The 25928-nt window shown below is 55.0% G+C and overlaps 2 protein-coding genes across 3 annotated transcripts; both read right to left on the bottom strand.

The window, feature by feature from the left end:
• Positions 1 to 139: 139 nt before the first annotated feature.
• On the bottom strand, positions 140 to 12743 carry DHX16 (DEAH-box helicase 16). The gene is made up of 20 exons (XM_086369534.1): positions 12016 to 12743; positions 10449 to 10699; positions 10190 to 10352; positions 9837 to 9893; positions 7639 to 7893; positions 7252 to 7455; positions 6981 to 7172; positions 6252 to 6362; positions 5963 to 6078; positions 5265 to 5475; positions 4980 to 5078; positions 4720 to 4872; positions 3181 to 3321; positions 2823 to 2985; positions 2607 to 2725; positions 2427 to 2494; positions 1564 to 1726; positions 1302 to 1463; positions 860 to 1033; positions 140 to 362 (listed from the first exon to the last, which is right to left on the bottom strand). Exons 1-20 carry the CDS (start codon positions 12220 to 12222, stop codon positions 234 to 236), a joined length of 3138 nt encoding a protein of 1045 aa, XP_086225660.1. The 5' UTR covers positions 12223 to 12743; the 3' UTR covers positions 140 to 233.
• Positions 12744 to 15590: 2847 nt separating this feature from the next.
• Positions 15591 to 25862, bottom strand: PPP1R18 (protein phosphatase 1 regulatory subunit 18). Of its 2 annotated transcripts, none has more exons than XM_086369543.1 (4): positions 25750 to 25862; positions 22381 to 24003; positions 17847 to 18057; positions 15591 to 16459 (listed from the first exon to the last, which is right to left on the bottom strand). In XM_086369543.1, the coding sequence occupies exons 2-4, from the start codon at positions 23974 to 23976 to the stop codon at positions 16440 to 16442; spliced, it is 1827 nt and encodes a 608-aa protein (XP_086225669.1). In that variant the 5' UTR covers positions 23977 to 24003; positions 25750 to 25862; the 3' UTR covers positions 15591 to 16439. The 2 variants fall into 2 exon arrangements, with proteins under 2 accessions (XP_086225669.1, XP_086225668.1); XM_086369542.1 differs by lacking the exon at positions 25750 to 25862 and adding an exon at positions 25088 to 25617.
• Positions 25863 to 25928: the final 66 nt, after the last annotated feature.

The following is a 25928-nucleotide window of genomic DNA, read 5'->3' as shown; positions in this document are numbered from 1 at the left end:
AAAGTTCCCCATGGAATTTCCCTGGTGATCCAGGGGTTAGGACTCCACACTCTTCACTGCTGAGGGCAAGGATTCAATCCCTGGTCAGGGAACTAAGATCCCACAAGCCGAGTAGCCAAAAAAAAAAGTTCCCCATAGCTTTACTCTAAAAATATTTTTATTAATAGATATTAAATAAGGTACAGAAGGAAAAGGAGCTGGTGTTAGGTTCTGATTGTTCTGTCCCCTGCTCTTCACCCTAGCTCTTCCCGTGTCTTGCCTATTTTTTTGGGCATTTTCTTAGCATGGGGATCTTCTAGCTCCTTGGCCTTGTAATAGTGGGGCGCCACTTCGAGAAGCCAACTGCTCTCAATCTCCAATACCTGCAAGAGGAGAGAAAAAAATCAGCAAGATTCTCTTTTGTCCAACCTAGATTCTGAGATGTGTGTGATTTTTAAAAAGGTTCTCTTCTTTCCCCTTTGTCTGTAGGGCAAGGGAAATGGGTATCTGGCTCTAATACTCTATATCCCAACACTCTGTTATATGTTGTTCAAGAGCACAAGTAAGCTAACTAAACAAAAGCCTGAACCTAAAGACTAAAATACACTCAAGACAAAGGCCACACCTGCTTTGTTCACCATTATCACTGCAGCCCCTGAAGCACTGAGACAATACATTCAGCACTTAGTGAATGAACAGTTAGATCTTAGCGGATGCTGAGACAGCTTTAGAATGGATGCCTTTCTACCTTATCCTACCTTAAACCAAGTTGCTTTCCTCTTTCTCTGCCAGTCCCAGCAACCTGAACCTGGGTTTTTCGCATGCCAGAATACCATCTCCCACACAAGCCACCTGCCTGGGCAGGCCAAGGTGCCCTCACCTGTCTCATGAACTCTTTGGTGGTCAAGACAAGTTCATGGTAGAGCAGCCAGCGTGGCTGTTCCTCAAAGAGGGAAGAGTTGGGATGAATGAACACCGTCTGCTGCTGTTTGACTGTGCGGTAGCCGCTGCGAGTCAACCGTGCTGTGTGGTAGAAGTAGCCAGCGGTGATGGCCTGGAAGCAGGCGGGAAAGGAAGTCAATGGGAAAGGCTGGCATCCAGGGACCCTCAGCACTCGCTACCTTTTTAGTGCAGGGTTTCACTTCACTTCACTTTGGGAGACCTAAGAAGGTAAGGACCTCCAGTGCCCCAGGAAGAAAGAACAAGGGGAACCCATCTTCCCCAGGGAAAGGGGCACATTCTCAGGTCGCTGGCCCCAGACAAGCTTGCTCCTCAGGAGATAATGGGTGGATGGCAGGAGACTAGACTAAGGAAATGCTGACCTTTCGAACACGGATGTAGTCCCCTTGGCAGGAACTGAGACCAACTTCCACACGTTCCAAGAGCCCCTCCAGCTGCTCCCGCACATCCCGGGCTCGGCGCATGGATCTGAACTGAACAAAGTTCTCATAGCACCACTGGGAAGAGTAACCACTCTCAGCCCACTGTGAAGAGAGAGGGAGGGAAAAAGGGGATGTTAAGTGTATACAGCAGGACCAGAGTCCCCTGTGCCCTCCTCATTCCCATTCACCCAAGCCCAGGGACCTGTGTATAAACATTCAGCAGAACCAGGTGGTCCCCACCAGGGAGGAAGAAGTTGACCCGAGCGTTGTCAGCATGGACGACCTTGTCCTTGGGTCGGTAGAAGATGGAGTTGTTGACAGAGAGCATGGCAGCCACTGTCAGGATCTCCTCTGAACAGCTGTACCTGGGGCAGGAAGGGAGAAACATGAGAGCTCAAAGCAAGACACAGAGGAACAGACCCAGTGAAGAGGAAAGGGACCGCGGTATGATGGATGTCCTCATGCGGCGGCTGCAGGCTGGGCTGACGGCTACAAATCAGAGCGTAGACTGCTTTTGGTGGCAGGGGCAGCAGGATGGGGGTCCAGGAGGGGAGGTCAGGCTGTAGATAAAACAGTAACAGGAGAGACGTGCAGGGAGGCAGGGGTGGGAAAACGTCGTGAGGGTAAGAAGGTGTGCATTACAGCAATTTTTTAAGTTCATGTAATGACCTTTAACTTCAACCACAGCCAAGGGATGGCCTTAAAAAGTGGTCCCCCCACAGCTGCACCTAAATGCTCTAGTCCGAAATGGGAGGAGAGACTAAGTCTCCAAGCCAGCCCTCCCTCAGCACTCCTCACAGATAAAAAGTCTTCCACTTTTGTTCATGCCCCCAAATTTTCTACATTCTTGGCTATCTCACCCATTTGATATCATAACCAAAGACAGGACGGTGTCTGACTGACCCTTGTGGACCTCAAAAGGGCAATAGGAGTTATCCAACAACTTGTTATTAGTTAAAGAATAATGTGGTGGAGAGGAAAAGGAAGTGCACAAAGATGGCCCCAGAGACAGAAGCAGGCATGGCCAGTGTGTGTGCCAGAGGCCCGGCTGAGTCAAGGGCTTACTTCTCAGAGGCCAGGATCATTTTAGACAGCATGGGGTCCACAGGCAGCTCTGCCATCTTTCGACCAGACTAAGGAGAGGAAAGAGAGAGTTGAGGCCACTCCTTCTTCAGGTGTCCCCCTGCCCCTCAAGGGGTCACCCTAGCCTTCCTCCAACCCCAGCCCACTGCCCTCCCACCTCACCGTGGTGAGCTCCCCAAGGTGGTTGAGGGCTCCTAGTGCATAGAGCTGCTCCAGAGCCAGCAGCAGGGTCTCGTATGGCGGGGGGTCCAGGAAATCAAAGTGCATTAGGTCATGGATCCCTGGAAAAGGATGGGTGGGGTTAGGACAGACTCCTTCACATGACCAGTGATGGCAGCCCCACCCTCCCCTCTCAAGAGGACTGGGGAGCCCAGTCACCTAAGCTCTTAAGCAGCAACACGACGTTGCCCAGGCTGGTCCTCTGAATCTCGGGCACCGTGGTTTCCTCCAGCTCGTGCTGGTAAGCCCAGGCGGTATACAGGCGGAAGCACTTCCCCGCAGCCACCCGACCCGCCCGGCCAGCTCGCTGATTGGCAGAGGCCTGGAAAGAAAGGACCGTTTGTCAGGCCCATTGACACTCTGGTGATAGAAAAGAGAAAGGGTGGTATTTCTGCAAGAAATATGGGGGATATGGGTGCAGACCGCTAACCCCCCTGCTCTGAGCTATCCCCACTGCTTCTGAGTTGGCCTGTTGTCCTCCTCGCCCCATGGAGATCCCACTCCGGCCCAGGCCCACCTTGCTGCAGGGTGTGACAGTGAGCGATTCCATGCCTGTGCGGGGGTTGTAGCTCTTCTGCTTACAGAACCCTGGATCCAGCACATAAATGATGCCCTCAATGGTAAGCGAGGTCTCAGCGATATTGGTTGCCACAACCACCTGAATGAGAGGATGTGGGGTCACCCAGAAACTCCACCCACCTAGTTACCCAGAAGTCATTCTGGAAGACAAGGAGTGGACAAACGGGGGCAAAGGAGCAGGAGCTGAAGCAATCTGGCCAAGGTCAGGAGAGGGGAACAGACCAGCAGAGAGGGGAGAGAGACGTGGGGATAAGCAGGGCATAACAAGGAAAGAAAACGAAGAGGGTTCAGCAGTTTTTTTCAGAGATGGGAGCTGAGGGAGTTAGGCTCCTGCCCCATCTTCCCCACTGTTGCTTTCATAATTACCTTCATATGTTAGTTCCTAAAATAAACCCCCTGATGAGTCCCGCTGCTCTACTCCTGCCCCTGGTTACACAGCATCCAGAATGATCCTTTTAAAATGTGAGCCTCTTACATCACTCCCTGCATCCTTCAGTGGTTCCCATCCTACCTGACAATCACAGCCAAGATCTTTTAGGCCCCAAGTTCTCCAGACCCTGGCTACCCTTCCGACCTCATCTCTGAGCACCAGCGCTCCTCACTCCACCCCTGCCCTCACACCCATCCTCCACGTGGGTTATTCCCTCCACTTGGCGCATCTTCCGGATCAGATGTCAGCCTGGCACCCTCCCTTGCCTGGCTGAGGCTCCAGTTTCACACTCACCTCATCAGACAGGGGGTGTCCCTACACCCTAAGGAAAATACCTTCCTGCCATTCTTTCCCCCCAACCTTGACTCCCCTGGATGTGCACTGTACTTCTTCAGAGCCTTTGTCACAAATTGACATTATGTATTTATGTGTTACTTCCTAACCTCTGTTAGTCTAAACTCCCTGAGGCTAGAGACTTCGTTTAGTCCATCACTATATCCTCATCCCTTAGAACAGTTCCTGGAAAGTGGGAGGAGCTCTATAAATATTTGTGGAAAGTTACATCTTTGCTCACAGTCCTTTGATGACCACTCACTGGTCTGAAGTCCACACTCTTCCTCCTGCCATCAAAGGCTCTCTCTAACCGCCATCCCAAGTTGTTTTCAGCTGTCTCCCCTTCCTTTGCCATGTGAGCCTTCCATTAAGCCTGCTAGATTACTCTGACCTCAAACACCCCTTAGGCCTTCCTCTGATACTCCCCCAGCATCTTCCTTAAAGATCCAGTTCAAATCCTGCCTCCTGGCAAACCCAGACCCTCCCTTCTCATTGCATCTCTGCCACACTCACTTTCTGGACCATGCATTTGACTATCTCTCTGTCCCTGCTGTTGTCACCCTCTCCAGCGCCAGCAGTGACGGGCTGGCTGACTGCCACCCAGCCTCGCAGCTGTGCCAGGAAACACGTTGCACAGGGCATGCGCGTTCCTTCCTTTTCACTACTAACTGCATGAACCATAGGGAATGATGAATGTGGGCTTCTCCAACTGACCTTCCGTGCCCCCGGGGGCGTGGGCTGGAAGATCCGCGCCTGCATGTCGGAAGGCAGGTTGGCATAAATGGGCAGCACCAGGAGCTCCCGGATTTTGGAGCCCAGGCGGCGGCAGCGATCCTGGAGCATCTCGCAGGCAGCCTCGATCTCCTCCTGGATTTGGGTCGGGGAGAGCAGCACGGAACCCTGAGTCACGCAGGGCTGACCCGCCAGCCCAGTCTTCCCCAGGATACATACACCAGCCCTGCCCCACATCGCACCTGTCCTGTCAGGAACACCAGGATGTCCCCGGGGGGCTGAGTCACGTGGATCTGCAGCACGGACACCACACAGGCCTCCAGGTAGTCCGCCTCCGGAGCCTGGGCAGGAGGACGCAGGGTCACGGGAGGGCCACCTGCTCCAGCAAACCCTTCCTCTCCTCCCACCTCGACATACACTTCATCCCGGTTCCCCTCAGGACTCTCATCCCATCCTTCCCTCCAAGGCCAATCTCCTCCAAGGCTCTGCTGCCTTCACACTTAAGCCCGCCCTCCCTAAGGGGGCACCTTGGTGTAGAAGATGTCAACTGGAAATCTGCGTCCAGGGATTCGGAAGATGGGGGCGTCATCGAAGAAAGTGGAAAAGCGGGCCGTGTCCAATGTGGCTGAAGCCACCAGGACCTTGAGCTCAGGTCGGAACCGTGCAACATCCTTGATCAAGCCAAAGAGAATGTCTGTGTGCAGGGTCCGTTCGTGGGCCTCATCCACCATCACCACACTGGGGAAGGAACGGGTGCAGCAGTGAGCTGGGGGTGCGGGACACTGGGACCTCCAGAGGAGAGAAACAGAAGAAAGCAAAGAGCCAAAGGGTGAATGTGGGAGGAAGGGGCTCCAAAGAGAGGCCAGTCATCGCAGTTAAGACAGACAACAGAAAGTCAGAGAAGGAGGGGGCTTGTGAGTGTACAGCATCTCCCAGCCTGGGCAGACAACAGCACCCACGATCTAACCCTAACTCTCTGGGCCAATCTCAGTTCTAGGACGGTTAAAACCATAAAGATTCACGAACTGGTGGATAAGTCAGAAGAGAAGACAATGGCCAAACTGGCTGTTGGAAGTGAGAAAACAGGGTGGGAAGAAATGAGACAAAAGCCAGAGATGAAAGGATATGATAAAGGAAGATGCTGAAGGTCAGAAGAGCAGCAGACGGGAGGGAGACGAGGGTGGGTGGCTCCCCTTCCCATGGGAGCTGGGGGAGCTGTGCGGACCTGTAACTTGCAAGGTCAGGCTCAGAGAGGAACTCCCGGAGAAGCATCCCGTCCGTCATGTAGCGCAGGACGGTTCGCTCTGACGTGCAGTCCTCAAAGCGGATGCTGTAGCCGACCTGTTGAGGGGTCCAGGAGTGATGAACAGTTGGGCTGGTGCTCCCGGGAGGGAGGGCCAGGGGACAAGGGCAAGCACCTGGACCGGTGGGGGGCAGGGGGAGCCTGTGGGCAGCTGGGACTGAATCCCAGACCCAAGGGGCTCCCCGCAACCCTCAGTCCCCACAGGTCTCACCTCATTGCCAAGCTTCACACCCATCTCCCGGGCCACTCGGGCAGCCACGCTCATGGCTGCTACTCTCCGGGGCTGGGTACAGGCGATCTTCATACCCTTTTTTGTGTAACCCTGCATGACAAGAATAAAGAGGAGGCTTTCCCTTTGCTAAATATGCAATTCAGAGAAGCTGGAAATGCAGGCCAGGGCAGCAGGAACGGAGGAACAGACAGAAGCTGAAAACCAGACAAAGATCAACAAATAGGATGGCAGACGTGGAGCTCCCTAAGGGTCCTCACCCAGCCCTGGCAGTCCCAGCCCGCTGGGTCATCAGGTTCAGGGCTCTACGAGATGTGAGCTGGAAAAGGACTGACCGACTGGGTAGACCCCAAAGCAAGGGGAACAAAGGAAGGCACAAAAGCAGGCGAGGTCTTTTCAGTCCTCATTCCCTGGCCCTGCAGAGGCCAGGCTGGTGGAGCGCGGGGTCCGCATTCACACCCACCTGCCGTCTATCCATCTCCACCTCCTGCCTACGTGAAGGCACAGCACGCCTCCCAGGCATGGACCCCATGGCAGGAAGTGAGAAGGGAAATGGGGAAAGGGTGTGGTCCTTCCTTTGAAGACCCTCACTACCGAGCAGAAAAGACTAAAGGAGTGAGACGAAAAGGGAAAGCAATGACATAAAACCCCATGAAAAAGAGCTACCAGCACAGCGCTGGTCAGTGGCAACTGAGGGTGTGGCTGCCGTACCTCCTCAAAGAGGTACTGAGGGATCTGGGTGGTCTTGCCCGAGCCTGTCTCGCCTTCGATGATGAGGACCTGATGATTAGCAATAGCGGCCAGGAGCTCCTCTCGAAATGGGAACACAGGAAGGCTGCGGCGCACGGCCTGGATGGACTCCTTCTGCTGGGCCTGAGTGGGGGCGGGCGGGGCCGACGGCTCCTAAGGATGGGAAAGAGGGCTGTGAGCATCAGGGCCAGTGCCAGCCTCCTCAGGACGTCCCTGCGCCCCCTACCCTCACCTCATCGCCCTGGAGCTGAGTGGCCCGGACAAACTCAATGGTCTCCTCCTCCTCCAGCACCAGCTGATACTTGGGCTCCTGGGAGGCAGCATCTCGGGCCCCAAACTTCAGGGATGCTGCCCCGAGCCGGGCCTCCTCCCAGCGCCGCTGCTCCTCCCCAGGGGCGCCGGACTCCTCCTCCACTAGATCCACTGTGCGTGCAGGCTACGGAGACAGGGGGACGTGGAGACAGAGCTGCCCTCTCTGCCCAGCGCCCCCTCCCCAGCCGCTACTGCCACAGAGAAAGGCAAGACAAGGGAGGGCCCGCCAAGCCGCCGCCCTAGTCCCCGAAGCCTTCCCTCCCCTCCGCTCGGGCACCTGGGCTGAAGCGGCGACCCCTCGCCTCACCTGTCCTCGGGTCTCCTCGGGCATGTGGTAGCGATTGGTGGCCTCCAGTTTCTCCTGCTCCCCAGCCGCCCGGTACTCCCGGGCCAGATCCCGCACGCGCCGCTTGTACCTGAGCTCCCGGCGCTCGTGTCGGCTCAGCTCCACGTCCCCAAAGAGGAACTCCTCGTCCGCCAGCTCGGCCTCCAGGTCTTCCAGCTTCTCTCGCTCCCGCTTGGCCAGGTACTCTCGGCGGGATTTCTTCCTCAGCTCAGGGACCTGGGTCAGGCCAGGGCAGTCAGAGCCTCCCCTCGCTAGAAGAGTGACCCCTTTCCCCTGTCCCCTTAAGAGGCACAACCTCCTGGGCAGGCCTGCCCGGGAACCTAAAGATGTGTCCTCCACCGTCCTTCCCTTTTCACTGAACAGCCTAACGAGGAGCCCAACGTAGGGCCCACACGCTGCCTTCCAGCAGCTCGGACGGTCCTTCCAGGCAGCCTCACCATCTTTGCCAATATCGATTCACCAGGATGATTATGCGTGTATTTTCTATTCTACCCTTGCTATTTTGTTCAACCCAGTGTAAAGGGGGAAAACATGACGGCTGACGCCACGATGTGGAGGCAGAGGTCTCCAACTGAAAACAACTGAGACACTCAGAATCCGCCAGGGGCCCTCCCCTGGGGGGCCGAGTGTATCCGGTTGACCAAAGAGTTCATTCGGGCTTTTCTGTAACATCTTATGGAAAACACTTGAATGAACTTTTTGGCCAACTTGATACTTAATTGCTTGGTTTTTTTGTTCCATGATACACTAAAATGGAGTTTATGCTCATGAGCTGATCTGAGTACCACAATCGAATTCTCCTTTGGCCTGACAGGCACACCGCTGGACAGTACCCGCCCTCGCCCCACCATGGGATGTACACACCACCACCCAAGAAGCGCTGCTGCTACAGCTGTTTAATCTGAGTCTAAGCGAGCTGCAAGACCCAATTTCCACTTTAAAGTAAGCACTGGGACAGAACTTAACACCGCAAGATACGGATCAGATAAATCCAGAATGTAGGACATGGTGTACAAGATGAGACAGAAAGCAAGAGAGAAGGGGAAAATGAAACAAACTGAAGAGACCTCACACTCAAATGCAACGCATGAATGCAACTGGCTTCCAGTTTGGAAAAAGCAGTTATTAAAGACATTTGGGGATAACTGAGGAAATCTTATTGTGGGCAGATTCTTAGCTGATCCATGAGAATCATCTTCTTGGGTGTGACAGTGGCGCGGTGTGAGAATGTCTGCAGACACCAGGGACACGCTGATGGCATAAAATGCCACGATGTCTAAAACTTCCGTACGGTTCAAAAAGGACCAAAAAAGCTGCCACTTACACAAACACTGAAAATGCTGCAATTTTTTAATCCAAACAGTCTGGATAGATGTTGTTACGCTATTCTTTCAACTTTCCTATTGGTGTAAATTATGAAAATTTTCATAATTAAAAAAGGAAAGAAAAGTTCAAGAAAGTAAAAATACTACATCAGCACCAAGAGACATCTCAGAAGTCTCTGGCTACAGTCACTTTCTGGGGTGTAACCTGAGATGGATACATCAGGGGAGACCCGATGGCCACTAAGGCATTGTTAAGACACCAAGAGTCTCGAAATTCTTTGGGGGAAATCTAAGTGTGACTTACATGGGAAAGCCAGGCCTTCAGAAAACTGCAACCCTACCGAGGCTCCCCTGTAACAAGTCTAGTGCATGAATCACAAAGGCTCAGTCCCTGTGCAGTGAGAAGACCAACTCTGAAAATCAGTGGGTGATCACAAGGCCCGGGGGAGTGGGAGATGGGGTGGGGAAATGGAGGGATTAGACCGTAGGAAGGTATGTGGAGATGGTGTGCACAAGCTCAGCAGTCAGCACATCCCTGCCCTGCCCCTGTCCTCCAGCCAGCCCCTTGACCTTCCAGCTGCCTTTTGAGTATACCTCTTTAAGTCCCAGGAACAGGGAAATACTCCCTCACTAACATACAGTCTGATCTGATCCTAAGGAGTGAGAGGGTTTCTGGGCCATTTCCTTCCCACTACAGTTTAAGTCTATCCTTAGCTGGCCCCTCAACCAGAGACCCAACACCCCCCACCCCACTTCCTCTGCATCTTTCCTCCCTACCCCTAACCACTCCATCAGGAAGTCTTTCCCTTTGTCTTTCTGGGCACAGGGACTCACCATGGCTTTCCGGTCTTCCTCAGCCATCTTGAGGCGTTTCTGAGCCTCTTCGTAAGCCTAGGAGAAGAAGGCAAGACTGGTCAAAGTCCCCACGCCCACAGCCATTCCTGTCTAGAATCACAAGCATCACTCAGATGTTCCCTAGCACAAAGAAACGTCCCCCCTTCACTGAGGAATCTCTGTGGTTACAGGTTCAGCAGAGAGCCACTTTAGCCCAAAGACCCAAAGAGATAACCAGACTACTGGAGGTGTCCCCTTGTCTTCCCAGAGATCACTATCTGCGGTCACACCCAACCTCAGACCAGATCCAGGGGTCTGCGTGGGAACTGAGGGAACGTGCTGCTCCAACGCACCTTCTTGTCTGACCGCTCCAGGACGTTTCGAGTCCGATCCTTGTCCCGCTGCCGAACCCGCTCGGCAAACGCATCGCGTTCCTCCAGGTCCTGAAGGCGCTCTCGCTCTGTCCGCTCCCACTCATCCTCTGACTCTGGCTTTTCCGTCTGCTCTTTCTTCTCCCTGCAGCCCAGCCCAGAGGATTAACTGAGGGCACTCAGAGGCTTCCCGTCCCATCAACCACCTGCCCCATTCTCTCGCCCCCTACTTCTGACTTACCCTGTCTTCCTCTTTCCTTTCTCAGAAACTTGTTCCTCCTCCTCGTCTTCCTCTTCCGCCTCACGTTTCTTCCTGAGGTGTTTCCGTTTTTTCCGCTTCTTCTGGATACTGCTCCCGGCCCTGCCCACAGTCTCCTCGCTGCTCTCCTCACTGTCCTCCAACAACATATAAGAGCGGTTCTTTTCCAGCAGGGCTCGGGCTTCTCGCTCAGCTGCCCGAGCTGGCTTTTCCACCACTGCCTTCCGTGGGACCTGTCGGGAGAGAGAGGAAAAGTCAAGGGGATGTGAGCAACTCCTGATCTCTGCCCACCTACTCTGCCCGGTTCCTAATTTAAGGAGTAACTGATCTTAAGCCAGCTGTCATTCTCTCTCTTCCCCAAGGCTTCACACCATGTCCATCAGCCCAAATGGGGTCTCTCAGTTTCTAAGCCTATCCCGTGCACCCCCTGCTAGGTACTAGGGATATAGGGATAAAGAGACAAAACTTCCTGCCCTCACGGAGTTTACATTCTCACACCCAATTCTCGACTGCTCAGCCTCTGTTCTCCCCAATGACTAAGTCATTCCTACCCAAGGACTGGACAAGGATTGTCCAGATTGTTTTGCAGAGCCCTGTCACGGGCCGGCACTGTACCAGCCTCCAGAGATACCCTGGTGAACAGATTAACACTGAGCTCCTACCCTCACATCAAGTACATTCTAACTTCATCTTTCACCAAGTGCATATGGGACAGCCACACCAGGTTATCTGCCATTCTCTGAACAAGTTCAACACTTTTAGTCTTACTGTATATTTCTGAGCTCTTGTTCTGCAGGGTACAATTAGATGGTATGAATACAAAGACAAAAAACACAGTCTTGTCTTCCAGGAGCTCACCATTACACCTTTACTCTTCCCCTTTCTCTACCCAACAAATTCCAGAGAATCTTTGGGCTGCTTTTCGCCATCACCGCTACACCACTTCTACCCTCCCACAACACTGCCCACACATCTCTTCTATAGCCTCACTCTTCGAAGGGTGGGTAAGTTTCCAGCATCACCCGGAAACTTGTAAGATTTGTTAGAAATGAAGAAAGGAAGAAACCATCCCAGACCTACCGAATCGGAACAAAAGCCGTGGATGAATCCTAAACCTGTTTGAGAAACACTGCTCTATAGACCCTTAAGCCCTCCTCAATCTTCTCCACGGGAGTGGTCGTCCAGCCCGAAAGTAATAACTGCTTGCAAAGTGAAGTCGCTCAGTCGTGTCCGACTCCTTGCGACCCCATGGACTGTAGCCCACCAGGCTCCTCCGTCCATGGGATTCTCCAGGCAAGAATACTGGAGTGGCTTGCCATTTCCTTCTCCAGGGGATCTTCCCGACCCAGGGATCGAACCCAGGTTTCCCGCGTTGCAGGCAGACACTTTAACCTCTGAGCCACCAGGGAAGCCCAAACTGAGCTTAATTCTCCGTTGGACAGTTTGCCCAAGTGAGCCCAAACTCCGTTGGACAAGTAACCTGGGGGCCCCTCCCCTGCTCCACCCACTCTCCCGCCGCTCCCACGCCCGGTCCCGCCTCTCCCAGCACCTTGTTCCAGAGTCTGAGGGCGAAGTCCCGGGCCGGCCCACTGAGGTCCAAGGTATCGGTGTCTCGCAAGCGCTGCACGAACTCCTCTGCCGAGGCACAGCGCTGCGCGGTACCGATCAGGAACTGGGCCACGTGCCGCTCGCTCAGCCCCAGCACCGAGTGCAGCTCGTCTTGCACCCAGCGCTCCAGCCCCGCCGGTGTCGCCATGGCGACACACGCTCCCTATTCCTGGCCCTGAAAGTGTCTCCAGCTGCCACGTCGGCGGCCGGGCGGATCGGAGGCCTAGAGCTCCAGGATGGAGCCTCTGCTCCGGAATGGAGCTGCCTGAGAACCTAGGACTTCAGTTTCCGATAGTCCAAAGCAATCTTCCCGGACCGCAGAGGCCGGAAGTGGCTGCTCTTTTTCGGCCTACGCACTACGGTGGCCGAGCGAGTTCAAATCTCGCGCAATTGTACGCGAAGCTCGGAATAAAACATGTTCATTTCTTCCCCTACTGAATTTCTGTCGCCCTCTGTTGGTCATTAGTGAATATTACATTCATTCATTTCATTCAACTATATTGAGAACCTTGGAGAAGGCAATGGCACCCCACTCCAGTACTCTTGCCTGGAAAATCCCATGGACGGAGGAGCCTGGTAGGCTGCAGACCATGGGGTCGCGAAGAGTCGGACACGACTGAGCGACTTCACTTTCACTTTTCCCTTTCATGCATTGGAGAAGGAAATGGCAACCCACTCCAGTGTTCTTGCCCGGAGAATCCCAGAGACGGGGGAGCCTGGTGGGCCGCCGTCTATGGGGTCACACAGAGTCGGACACGACTGAAGTGACTTAGCAGCATATTGAGAACCTAAAGTGCCTGGTGGCTCAGGTGGGTAATGGCACCCCTCTCCAGTACTCTTGCCTGGGAAATCCCATGGACGGAGGAGCCTGGTAGGCTACAGTCCATGGGGTCGCGAAGAGTTGGACACGACTGAGAGACTTCACTTTCACTTTTCACTTTCATGCATTGGAGAAGGAAATGTCAACCCGCTCCGGTGTTCTTGCCTGGAGAATCCCAGGGACGGGGGAGCCTGGTGGGCTGCCGTCTCTGGGGTCGCACAGAGTCAGACATGACTAAAGCAACTTAGCAGCAGCAGCAGCAAAGTGCCTGGTGGCTCAGGTGGGAAAGAATCTGCCTACAATGCAGGAGACCTAGGTTTGATCCCTGGGTGGGGAAGACCCCCTTGGAGGAGTAAATGGTAGCTCACTCCAGTATTCTTGCCTGAAGAATTCTATGGACAGAGGAACCTGACCTACTACAGTCCATGGGGTCACAAAGAGTCGGACATAACTGAGAGACCAACACTTCCAATGTGGGCCAGGCACAGTTTTAGTACCCAGGGATATAGCAAAGAACAAATCAGAAACAAATCCCTTACTGAATTTACAGTGGCAGAGGGTTGGGGGTGGGGACCAGCCTGACAGAGACAAGATACATAAAAATATAAAATACTAAGTTATATGGAGCCAAAAATAATGCAAGGTGTGTGTGGGCGCTTGTGGGGTGGGGCATTCAAATTAGAAGATCAGGTCCAGCTTGTTACAGATCAACTGATTAGGAGTGACCTTTGCTAGGACAGTTACCTTCTGCAAGAAGTGAATACAGGTTAGGCTTAATCGAGGACTCCAGGCAGATGAAAACTCAGGATGTGGAGAAAAAGCAAAGGTACCCTCTTTTCTTGGTGCTATCTCATAATGTTATTTTAAAAGATCTGCAAACTAAGAAATATGCAAATTGTATTCTGCTTTTTTTTTTTTTTTACTAACAGCTTGAGAAAGTCACCGGTGGCTGCTTAATTTTAAATAAGCAGAACTTGTTGCTTGACTACTGTCTGGCCTCTGATTCTGCTTCATACTTTTACAATTAATTGGATTTATCTGACACCGTGTTGGGAAACTAAACATTTGTTATTCCAACTAACAGCCACAAGTAGCTCCGAATCATTGACGTCATGAGTGCACTGTTTTCTGTTTCTGAAATGGACTGTGAACACCCCTGGCATCTCAGAGCTTCTTACTTCTGCTTTCCTGGGTCAAAACTAATTATGGTCTTTACCTAATTAGCTACTAATGTGAGTACTCTCCCTCCATACTCACACCTGCTCTGAAGTAGCCTATTCTTTTGACACCTTGCTTATTCCCTTGCTGGGAACATCTCTGGCATGTGTTTAAGATCAATTTTTCTAATACATTTTGTTTTTAATAAAGAAGGACCTTCCTCTAGTGATAGGACTCTATCTGCCATATCTTTATTAGCCTGGAGAACTGGAAAAAAAATCTGACAAGTAAAATGTAAATATTCCACACGTAGAAGATACAAATTCACCGAAACGGGAAAGTGTCCCAGTGCCAACTATACTTGGGCCACAAAGCCATGAATTATCTATGGTTCTTAAAACTTTAGGAATGTAAACCCGTTGTCTATCAGAGGAGACCTTTTTCAGGAATCTGCCCCTCTGTACTATTCTGCAGCAGTTTCAAGAGACTTATTACTTACGGTCTTGAGTCTTGGAGTAAAATCCCCTGGATTAGCCACTTCTAATCATACACTCTCTGGCTGCTTGCCTTGCACTAGGCTTCTGAATACCAGAATCCTTCAATTCAGAGTGTCCTCTGCTTCCAAATTTTTATCTCCTTTCATCTGCTCATTCGTTCATTCATTCTAAAGATAATTGTGTGTGTCTATCAGGTGCCAGGCATGCGGACGCCGCAGTGAACCCAGCTGACTGTTTGTCATCATGGTATGTCCAGTGTGTGGGTGCTCCAACTGTCCTTCCTCACACCAGCCCTAGACTTACAAAAATAATAATTTTTAAAATTACTTTTTAATCATTTAAAAGTATTTATTTTTGGCTGCACTGGGTCTTCAATGCGCATGAACTTTCCCTAGTTGCAGCAAGTCGGGGCTCCTCTTTGCTGAGGTGGCAGGAGGGCTTCTCATTGTGGTGGCTTTTCTCGTTTCAGAGCACGGACTCTAGGTACCCGGGCTCAGTACTTGTGGTACACCAGCCTAGTTGCCCTGCAGCAGGTGGCATCTTCTGGAGCAGGGGTCAAACCTGTGTCCCCTGCATTGGCAGGCAGATTCTTAACCACTGGACCATCAGGGAAGTCCAAAAAATTTTTAATTAAAAAAAAAAGAGAGAAAACAAAACAGGGAGTTCCCTGGTGGTCTAGTGGTTAGGATTTGATGATTTCATCATGGAGGCCCAGGATAAGTCCCTGGCTGGGGAACTGAGATGCCGCAAGCTGAGAGGCACAGCAAGAACAAAACCAAACCAAAGCAACAACAAAAAATCCCCAGTCCCTCTCCTGCTGGTCCTTGGAGAAATCGGTGCCAGGTTCTCCCAGAACCCTCTCTCCATGGCCAGTGCTGAGCTTCTGGTTCCCTGTCATATTTTCCCCTCCCACAGCCATGGCTGCTTCCTCCTTATGGCTAGTAAGAAGGTGAGAGAGGCCTGGAATGAGGAACCCAGAACCCACTCCATCCCACCCCGACCCCATTCCCTTTTTCAAAAGAAAGAGAAGCAGCAGGAGAGTTGGAGAGAGCTCCATTTTATTATAGAAAATAAAAACAAAAACAAAAACCCAGGCAATTGAGAAGAAAGGAGACACAGGGGGAAGAGAGTTGAGGTCCCTCATGACTCACCCCACACCCTCAAAATTCAATTCAATTGTGAACCACCAGGAGGAACAGAATTAAATAACTAGAGGGGGATACAGAGTTAAGATTCCCAGCCTTCCCTCTGGGGGAAAGTGAGACACGGGAATACTGAGCAAAAGTGGAGGAAGCCATACCCCAAGTCCCCCCAGTGCGGGGACTCCAGGGGACAGGGAAGAGGATTCTACATGGACACGCAAGTAGGCGTGGCTTGTAAACCCAGGACTTTGGCAGGTGGGGCTGGGGATGGCGGGGGTAGGGGGCTGTAAACCAGGCTGTAGTCAAGAGAAGCAGCAGGAGCTGTAAACAAAGGGGCAGGGACCTAAGGAACAGGAGGGAGAGGTGCTGGAAATGCAGTGGGGGCTGGGTCTCCTGGGGAGATGGGGGAGCCTCCAAGGGGTGGTAGGGAGTCGAGGAGCGTGTACCCTGCCAGTGGAGATGGCAAGGGTGCTCCATCTCTACCCCCGCCCTGTGAGCTCTGTGCTCCTCCCCAGGACTGCATGGGGGTCTCGGATCACCTAGGAGGCACCAGCGTGTCTGAGGAGGGTGGAAACTGAGCGGTTGCCTCTGCCCCCAGAAACAGGAAGAAGAAAGCGAGGTGGAAGATGCTGGTTGCCCTTCCCTGCCAGGCTCATGCTGAGGGTCTGTCTGTCTGCTCTGAACCTTCTGGGTTCCAGAATCTTCAGTTCCGGGAAGAAGGGAGGTGTATCTCCGTGTGGGAAGAGGGTCACCTCCGGCAAGACTCATCTGTGCGAGAGGGGGCAGCAAGGATAGAGGATGAGAGAGGTTCTCCGCCGCCCGCCTCCCTACCCGCTCCCCACACTGAAGGCCAGTTGGCATGCGGAAAATCTTACAACATCTCCCACGTCCTGAGTGCCTGTTGCTACTACTAGTCATAGCAGCCATCACTCATTTCATTTAGCTTGGATTCTCTGCCAGCCATTCTCATAACTTGTTTAATCTTGCAATAACCCCAGGAGATGTTAAGTTATTCCATGTCCAGCCATAGTTCCTAAGTGCTTCCCAAAAAGTTCTTAACCCTCTCAACAATCTCAAGAGGTGGTTATTATTAACCTCATTTCAAAAATAATAAACTGAGGCCAGAGGTCAGGCAGTTACCCTGAGGTAACACCACAATTAAGAGACATGATGGAATTCAAACTCAGGCCTGTCTGATCCAAATCCTGTGTTAACTACACTGTAGCACTCAGAAAGAGTCCTGGTTTAGAAATGTGGCGATCTTATGTGCCCTTCGCTTCTCAGGACCTCAGTTTTCCCATCTGTTAAAAGGAACTGTGAAAGAGGAGAGTGAAAAAGTCGGCTTAAAGCTCAACATTCAGAAAACTAAGATCATGGCATCTGGTCCCATCAGTTCATGGCAAATAGATGGGGAAACAGTGGAAACAGTGACAGACTTTAGTTTTTGGAGTTCCAAAATCCCTGCAGATGGTGACTGTAGCCATGAAATTAAAAGATGCTTGCTCCTTGGAAGAAAAGCTATGACCAACCTAGACAGCATATTAAAAAGCAGAGACATTACTTTGCCAACAACAGTCCGTCTAGTCAAGGCTATGGTTTTTCCAATAGTCGTGTATAGATGTGAAAGTTGGACTATAAAGAAAGCTGAGCACCGAAGAATTGATACTTTTGAACTGTGGTGTTGGAGAAAATCTTGAGAGTCCCTTTGACTGCAAGAAGATCCAACAAGTCCATCCTAAAGGAATCAGTCCTGAATATTCATTGGAAGGACTGATGTTGAAGCTGAAACTCCAATACTTTGGCCACCTGATGTGAAGAACTGACTCATTTGAAAAGACCCTGATGCTGGGAAAGATTGAAGGTGGGAGGAGAAGGGGACGACAGAAGATGAGATGGCTGGATGGCATCACGGACTCAATGGACATGAGTTTAAGTAAACTCAGGGAGTTGGTGATGGACAGGGAGGCCAGTCCATGGGATCGCAAAGAGTCGGACACGACTGAGAGACTGAACCGAATGAACTAAAGGAGCTGTTGGGCTAGAGTCCCCACCAAGCTCCTTCCAAGCGCCAACATTAAATCCCCCTTCCTCCTGAACCGCAGTGCCCGCTCCGACCAGCAGGCGGCGCCAACGGGACGGCGAAGTCTGCGCTCACCCACTATCAGGGCCTTGGTGCGCAGCCCGCCCTGAAGCTCTGGCTGCAGCAACAGCAGTTCCTCCTCCTCCTCTTCGTCGTCGGCTTGGGCCGCTGGGGGACTCGGGGCGCTGGGGGCCTCAGGCTCCGGGCCCAGCTCTTCTAGCACCGAACTCTCCGAGGGATACTGATACGTGGTCTCCAGGGCTGTCTCGCTGAAGGAGATCTTGAGCTGCGGGTGGGAGAGAAAGCGGGGAGGAGGCGAGGTCAGACCGCAGGGTAACAGGTGCAGGACCACAGGGAGTGGGGACTGGGTTTGGGCACGACTCGCTGACTTTGCCCGCCCCAGCCACTCTGGAAGCCAGTTTTCCTTTCGGTACTCGCTACTCGCTGGCCAATCCCAGATTTCCCCTCTTCAGTCATATCGTTTGAAAAACATTGACTTTGGCCTGAGCTTAGGCAGGGGCCTGGGTAGCAGGAGTAAGGAACCCAGGATCAAGGTTTCTACTTTTAGAGTGTGGGAGGTGGAAAGATAAAGAGAAATTAAAAACCTGGATATAAGTCCTGTGATCAGAACTGAGTCTTTGGGCACCCTGGGGGCAATCAGGGGGGCTCCCCAGGGGAGGTGAGAGCTGTCTCCTGGGCAGGAAGGAGCTGGCTGGGAGGGAGTCACAGGCAAAAGCCAAGACAGGCACATTGGTTTCCAGAGCCTTGATCCCTTGCTGTTCGAGGGAGAACCCAGGACCCTGAACACCAGCCTCTCCCACCTCACTCACTCCTCTCCTGCAGCTGAAGTGAGCTCCCAGGAAAGGGTCTTGGCTCTGACAGGGGAGCAGAGACCAACAGAAAAGCCAGAGGAAGGGAGACTGTCCCCCGAAACCCATTGAGATGATAAGCCCAAGTCCCTGAAAGCAGTAGCTGTGGGGGAGGTGACAGGGCAGAGAGGAAAGTCCAGACAAACACGGGACAGGGGTGGAGAACGCACCAGAAGGGACGTGCAGTGACAGAGACAGGCGACCAGAGGAATCTGGAGGGGGCAGAAAATCCTCGGGAACATACTGGCGCAAGAGCCGGCGAGCCCCAGCTGTTCTCACCACCTTTTTACCCTTCCCCTCTGCCCTCCTAAGAAGCTCACGGGGAAGGGGCAGGGTGGGATTAACTCTGGGAGCCAAAGCGATTAAGGAGACAAACAGGAGGATTCCATGCGAACTGCTCGGAAAGGTCCAGAGGATCTCCTTGGGCCTTCTCTAGCATCCGTTGGGGAACCTGGGGGTTGGGGGCCCTGCATCCCCGAGTCTCTGCATGGACTGGCGTATGAGAAGAGAGTAACCAGGATGGTGGCTGGACAGATGGTTGCTAACAGCTGGGTCCCCATGGGAAGCGAGAACTCAAGAGACGTGTGTGTGTGTGTGCGTGCACGCGTGCACATGCGTGTGTCACTCTAAGCGTCCAAACCTGGCATAGGCCCACCTCTCTGGGAACAAAAGCCAGAACCTGGCCAAGGCCTAGGAGGGGCTCCAATGTGCCCCTCGCCACTCAACACTGCATCCTCCTCCACTCCAGCCACATGGGCTGTGATTTCTTCCAGGCCCACCCCAGGCACTCTTACCTCAGGGCCTTTGCACTGGCTGTTCACTCAGCTTAGAATACTCTTCCCCCAATATCGCCGTGGCTCCCTCCCTTTGGATCATGCTATTATTTGCTCCTCCTACCATCTGGCCCTCAAAGTTCCATTTGTCCCTGTCCTAATTTTTTCCCATAATCACTTAACCACCTTCTAACCTAACGTACCAAAAAGAAAGTTAGTCGCTCAGTCGTGTCCAACTCTTTGCAACCCCAAGGACTATAACCCACCAAGCTCCTCTGTTCATGAAATTTTCTAGGTAAGAATACTGGAGTCGGTTGCCATTTCCTTCTCCAGGGGATCTTCCCAATCCAGGGATTGAATCCAGGTCTCCTACATCACAGGCAGGTTCTTTACCGTTTGAACCACTAGGGAAGCCCTAACCTACCAGAGGATTTACTAATTTGGTTACTTATTTTTGTCTGCTGTCAATAGAAGCATGGAAGTTGCTTCAATGGGTAAGGAAGGTTCCATTCATCCAGACATCAGATGGCGTCTCAACATACCAACCCTAGGGGAACACTCTTGCGGGGTGGGGGGGTGCAGGCCAGCCTGCACACAGTCGACCCCCAGTCCGCGTCTGTGGAACAGCCAGCTGGTAGAATTGAGTGACAGGAACCAGACCCCTTATATCCTAACTTCTCCAAAGGAACCACGTCTACTGCTGACAGGTTTACCCAAACTTCTGGGAACCCACTTCTGTTTTCTTTTCATGTCACCTTTTGAGATACCGAGCTCTGTAGTTTATTATCTGCTCTGGTAAAAGGAGCCATTTTATTTGCTCTCTGTCCATGTTTGTCTCTCTCCCCCAACCCTGCTTCTCTCCTCACCACCCCAACTTCTGACTGGGCTTCTCAGGAATGCACAGCCTTCATGGGGTGTGTGTGTTGAGGGGGGTGGGTACGGATGGGATGACTCACTCACTCCTCTCTCATCAGCTATATAAGGTCACAAGGGGGCTGGGGAGAGGAGGGGCCGACCTCCCAGCCAGAGGGGCCTCTGGGGAAGGGCACGGGCCATGGCCCAACCCCTGGGCTCCAGTGGCAGGGCTGGGGCTTCTTTCCCAGTGCAGGGACACGTTTGATGGAATTAGCCTGCAAACAGGAGTTATTTAGGGAAAGGGGGACAGTGTTAGATGGCAGGGTCCTCCTATCCCTGATCTGATAGGCAGGGCTGGACATGCCCGTCCCTGACGAGCAGGGTGCTGGGAGAGAGGAGGAGGCCTCAGGGAGAGCTGAGGGGAAAGTGTCTGGGCCCAGAGAACTCTGCACTGCTTCTTCCCCACCCCCACCTGAAGCAGCCGCTTCCTTATTCTCTCACCACATCCTGAGCACAGTTCTGGCCAGGCCCATGGCCCCATGTTCGCCACTCAGCCCCACCAGCCTTCCGGCCCCCACCCCAGGCTTCCTGTTTGGGCGATCTGCTTCCGGCTCCCTCACTCCCTGACCTAGGACCTAGGACCTCCCTCACTGTCACAGGTCCTGCCCTGCACTCAGTCCCCGGCCTTTGGGCCCCAGACTTCATGTCTTCCCCTCTTTGTTCCTGCCCAGAGGCACAAGACAGCCTCTACAGTAGTGACTTCTCTGAACATCTCACCCTGGCTGTTCCTGACCTAGTTTCTCGCCCAGCCCGGAGGCAAAAGGGTCACCTAGCAGTCAGCTCAGGACAGACCCAGGGACCACGGCTCTGGGATGGGAGCTTGAGCTTCATGTGAAGATGAGCTGGGGTCTCAAGTGACTCCCGACCTTTGTGCTTTCCCACTGACACCGGGGACACGAAAACCAATCTGAGGATGACACATATGGGATGAGGGCTGGAGCTGTGTTAGATACAGAACTTCTCTTTCCTTGGAGATTTTCAAGCTGGAAACTGGTGTATGGGGCAGGAGTTGGGCCAGCGCCAGGGAAGAAGTCAGCTTGGCTGTTTCCAACTTCCCCGCACCGCCTTTTTTCCAGTTTAACCTCTGACCTTCTGCTGGCCCCAGTCCCCAACCCTGCCCTCGACTCCCATTGTGCTCTCTGCTCTCAGCACAGTGCCTCCAAATTCACTTCTCTTTCTTTCTACCCCAAGAGGAGGGAGAGGCCAGGAAGAAAGGGGAAAACCAACTGCTGAGCCAGTTCTGGGGAGGGAGGGGATGCCCAGGGAGGAAGGACTGGGAGGGAGTGGTGGGGGGAGTATTTTGGAAGAGGAGAAGGCTTTTCTTGTCCCAAGAGAGAAGGGAGCACTGTCTGAAGCTGTGGCCCAGCTGGGGGTGTGCAACCCCAAGGTCACCCACTTCAAATGGCCTCTGTGTGAGTCTCTCCCATGGGGCAGACTCGGGGTTCAAAAGCCTTCTTCTCTCTGCTCCTTGGCCAGCCCCTGTTCCACTCCCCTCCCCCACTATCCTAGGATGTCCCCACTCCGCTCTGCAACACCCCCTTCCTTGGGTCTGTGAGCTGTTCCTCCACTAGCTTCTCCCTGCCATTTCTCCCTAAAACCCCAAACCCTTCTGCCTTCCCAGGCTTCCTACCCCGGCATTCTTTTGCCCACTTTTGCCCTGCAGACCCTGCCCGCGTAGACTCCGGGCTGTGGCCTCAACTCGGGTCTCCCACCCAGATGGGCTGGGCTGGGTCACAGACTCGGGAATGGAAAGCATGGGGGGGAACTCAGAGCCTGAGGGAGAGAAGAGTGAGGAGCCTGGGCACACCCTGAGAGAGACACACCCAGGACAGCGAGCCTGATTGTGGAGCAGGCTCCTTGGGCTGGGAAATGAATGGAAAAGAAGGGCCACAAAAAGGAAGGGCGTGTGTTCAGAGGAGGAAGGGTGGCAGCAGGAATGAACAAGAATAGACGAAGACAAGGATACAGAGGTGTAAAAAAAGGGAGAGAGACAGGAGTCCACAGAGCAGTGATGGTGGGCTGGGCGAGAAGTCTGGGTTGGCTGCTCCCTACCTGTTTGTGGCGCCTTTCAGGGGACCCCTTGACAAGGCAGCTTCGGCTGAGGCGGAGGTAGCCCCCCAGAACCAAGATCTCCTCGGCAGTCGGGTACCGCTTCTTCCCAGCCCCAGGGACCGCCGCGTCAGCTGTGGCTGGGGTGGCTGGAGTGGCGGGGGCTGCAGGGGGCGCGGACCGCCGGGGGTTGACTGTGAAGGTGTGTCCGCTGCGGCGGGGGGCCCCCACCCCTGGCCCTGCCTTCACCCCGTAGAAGAGCCGGCTCATGAGGGGATCCCCAAGGGACTGGGGGGCAGGTGGGGCTGGGGGTGGGGGAGACAGAGGGGCTGCAGGTGGGGGCCGGAGTTCCCCTGCTTCCTCTTCCTGCCGTCTAGAGGCTCCAGTCCCGGCGTCCTCTGGGGAGAGGGGGGAGGGCGCAGAGCAGCGGTCCTGCAGGGCGCCCAGAGGCCTGCTCTGAGTGCCCGCCTCCTCCTTCTCAGCCTCCCCTTCTCCAGCCTCTGCACCCAAAGGCCCCACGTGCTTCTCGGCAGACTCTGGAGTGTCTGGTTTCTGGGGCTGAGGCTCTGTGTCCCTGGGTGTCCAGTCTCGGACCTTCCCAGAGTTCAGGGTCCATTTCCAGCCTTCCAGTGGCCGCAGGCCCCTCTCGCCATCCTCCACAGGACTGGGCCTTTCCTCTGCTCCCTCCGGTCCTGCAGAGCGACTGTCTGGAGCCTCCCTTGTCGGGGTCTCTGACAACACTGTGGTCCCTTCTGGGACCATTCTTGGAATCGGCCTCTCGTCTTTTCTCCCCCATTCCTCTGAGCAGTCTTTTCTTTCTTCTCCTGAACTCGGCCTCCACTCTGATGCCTCCAGTTGTGCCAAACTCTGTCCCTGAGACTCTCTGGGGTCAGGCCTCCATTTACGGGACTCTGTCAGGCCCAGCTTCTGGTTGTCAGACTCTTCGGGGCTCAGTCTACTGTCCACCACCTCTGTTCTCCTGGGGCTTTGTTCTCGGGGCTCTGCCAGTCTCAAACTCCGCTCAGGAGTTTCTCCAGGGCTCAGCCTCCATTTCCGCACCTCTGACAGTCTGGAGCTCCTGTCTCCAGCCTCTCCTGGGCTCTGCCTCCAGTCCCGAGACTCCAAAGGCCTGGGGCTCAACTCTCGAGCTCCCCCTATCCCCAGCCTCTTCTCTCTGAGCCACTCTTCCCTGGACTCTCTTCCCTTGGGGCTGGGATCCCGTGTCTCCCCGGCGCTGGGTCTCCGCCCCCGGGTCTCCAAAGGTCCAGGCCGTCTGTCGGTGAGTAGCTCTTCACTCCGCTGCTGCTGCTGCTGGCGCTCTTGCCGGATAAATCGGTTCTGGTGCACGGGCCCAATGGCCTCCAGGAGGACAGCAGACTCGTCTGGGTTTGGAGGTCCAGCCTCCGTAGTCCCAGGCGCAGGGCTAGGCTCCCCAGGAGACAGACCAAGCTTGGCCCGGCGGCGCTCCAGAAGGCCCCGCTTCCAGGCTGGCATCTGCGACAGCCGCTCCCGCTCTGCAGTCTCACGGCCGCGAACGGCTGCCTCTTCCTGCCGGCGCCGGGCTAGCAGCTGTAGCTTCCAGTCTGGGATGGTGGCCATGGTCGCCTTGGGGAGGGTGGGGGAACGCTGGGGGGCAGAGAACAGGAAGGAGAGGCTCCAGAGGGGCCCAGGAGGTGAGAATGGGGGTGGGGGGAGAGGAAGCAGGGGGAGAGGTGGGACACAGAGGAGCTGAGGGTGAGGACAGTAGGAAAGGGGGCGGCGAGGGGGTGGGCAGAGAAAGGGGAAAAACTGAGAAAGAGAAGAGGAAACTAAGAGCCAGGTGATGGGGTTGGGGGAGGTGGGTCGAGAAGAAGAGTGGAGATTCAGCAAAGAGACAAGAGTCAGATTTGTGGGTACAGGTTACTGGGCATCAGAGACAGTCCCCAGGTTGTGAGAAGAGGGAAAAACGAAAGAAGTTGGCGCGAGGGAGAAGAGAGAAGAGAGGCTAGGGGTGAGCGGGGCAGGATCCGAGCGAGGTTGCCTGACCGCTACCCCAGGAGCGGCGGGAGTGGGAAGCGAGGTCAGCGGGATCCCCGGCGGAGAGGGGGCAGTGGCACCTGAAAGGGTGTCGGGAAGGTGGGAGGGCGGAGAGTGGACAGGTCCAGGGAAGAAGGGGGAATCGGGGGCAGAGGGGCAAGGGAGCTCGGCGGCTGCAGCCGGCGAGTCTCAGCGCGGGCCCCGGAGGTCCGGGCTCCCCTTCCAGCTCCGCTTGAGCCACGCCTCTCCGACCCCCCAGCCCCCACCCCTCCGCCCTGCACTCCGCCCCGGGGCGGGCCAGGGGAAATACCCTCCCCCGGGGACTTTCGGAACCCGGCGATCGGAGCTGCCAGCTCGTTCCCAGAACCCTGGCGTCCACCCCCCACCAACCCTAACCCGGTCCCGGCCCCGCCGCCGGCCTCCCCCACCGGCGATGCCCCGAGGTCCCGGGCGAGCGAGCGCCCCAGGCGTACGAAGCACCGGCTCCACACCGCTTCGCTCCGGAGCCGGCCAGTCTTGCGCCGGGGTCTTGGCGCTCATGGAACCCCGACCTCGCCAGCCGTCCCCACCCGGCTATGACCGCACTGATGGGCAATCTCGGCACAAAGAGAGGAGAGACAGCCCGAGGTCCGCGCCCGGGACGGAAGGGAGGGGACACCCCCTCCCCAAGTCTGAAGCCCCTGGGTCAACTCACACGCCGCGGGGCTCCCGGGGGAGGGGGAGCGAAGGAGCCTGACGTCCGGAGAGAGGAGGAGAGAGGAAGAGGAGGAGAGAGGGATAGAGGGAGATCCGGGGCCGAAGGTGGGGGGGGGGGGGTTCGGGGCGGGGGGGGCGCGGGACGGGGGAAGGGAGGAGAAGGGGAGGGACGGAGACTGAGACCCGGGGGCCGGGCAGGGGGCGGCCGCCGCTTTGTCTGAGGACAATGGGGAGAGGGAAGGGGGCGCAGGGCGGAGCCGGGCGCGGGGGCGGAGCCTCGCTCTCCGGGTCCCCCTCTTGGGGCCTCGGCCCCGGGACTCTTTTCCCGCCGCGATCCCCGGCCCTCCGCGGTCCTTCCCCAGGGCCTCTCACGCGGCTCCCGCCCGGTAACCCTGGACAACCCAGGTGTCCAGACCCCCACCCCCAGCTCGCCAACCCGGGGCGGCGGCCCGTGACTCAGACCCCTCGAGGGACTTGGGGAGGAAGCGGCAGCTGCTCGGAGCCGGGCCCGCCCTTCCCATCTCCTGCCGCTCCTCCCCACGCTTTTGCCTATCCGGGCCAGCCTTTGTTACCGTGGGGGCGCTTGCGGGGCCCGTGGGGAGGGGGCGGCCGCAGGAGCAGGGCTGGGAAGACAACGGTTTCGGAAGCTCGCTCCCTTACCCGAACCTTTGCCCCACTCTTCCGTTTCAGCCCGTCCCCCACCCGGGTCTGCAGCGAGAAAATTGGGAGATTTGGAGGAAAGGGGACCGGGTGCTCCGGGAAGGGGGTGGAGGGCTGGGTCCGCGGGGAGTGGCCGCCGCCCAGCGGTCACCAGAAGGCGCGGCCGATGCCCAGACTCC

This window comes from Bos grunniens, chromosome 23, assembly GCF_055505025.1.
Source record: "Bos grunniens cultivar Pamir isolate PY7600 chromosome 23, Bosgru_T2T1.0, whole genome shotgun sequence".
Classification (NCBI taxonomy): domain Eukaryota; kingdom Metazoa; phylum Chordata; class Mammalia; order Artiodactyla; family Bovidae; genus Bos; species Bos grunniens.
The sequence above is the reverse complement of the archived record's forward strand: the minus strand, read 5'-3'. Positions and strand labels throughout refer to the sequence as shown.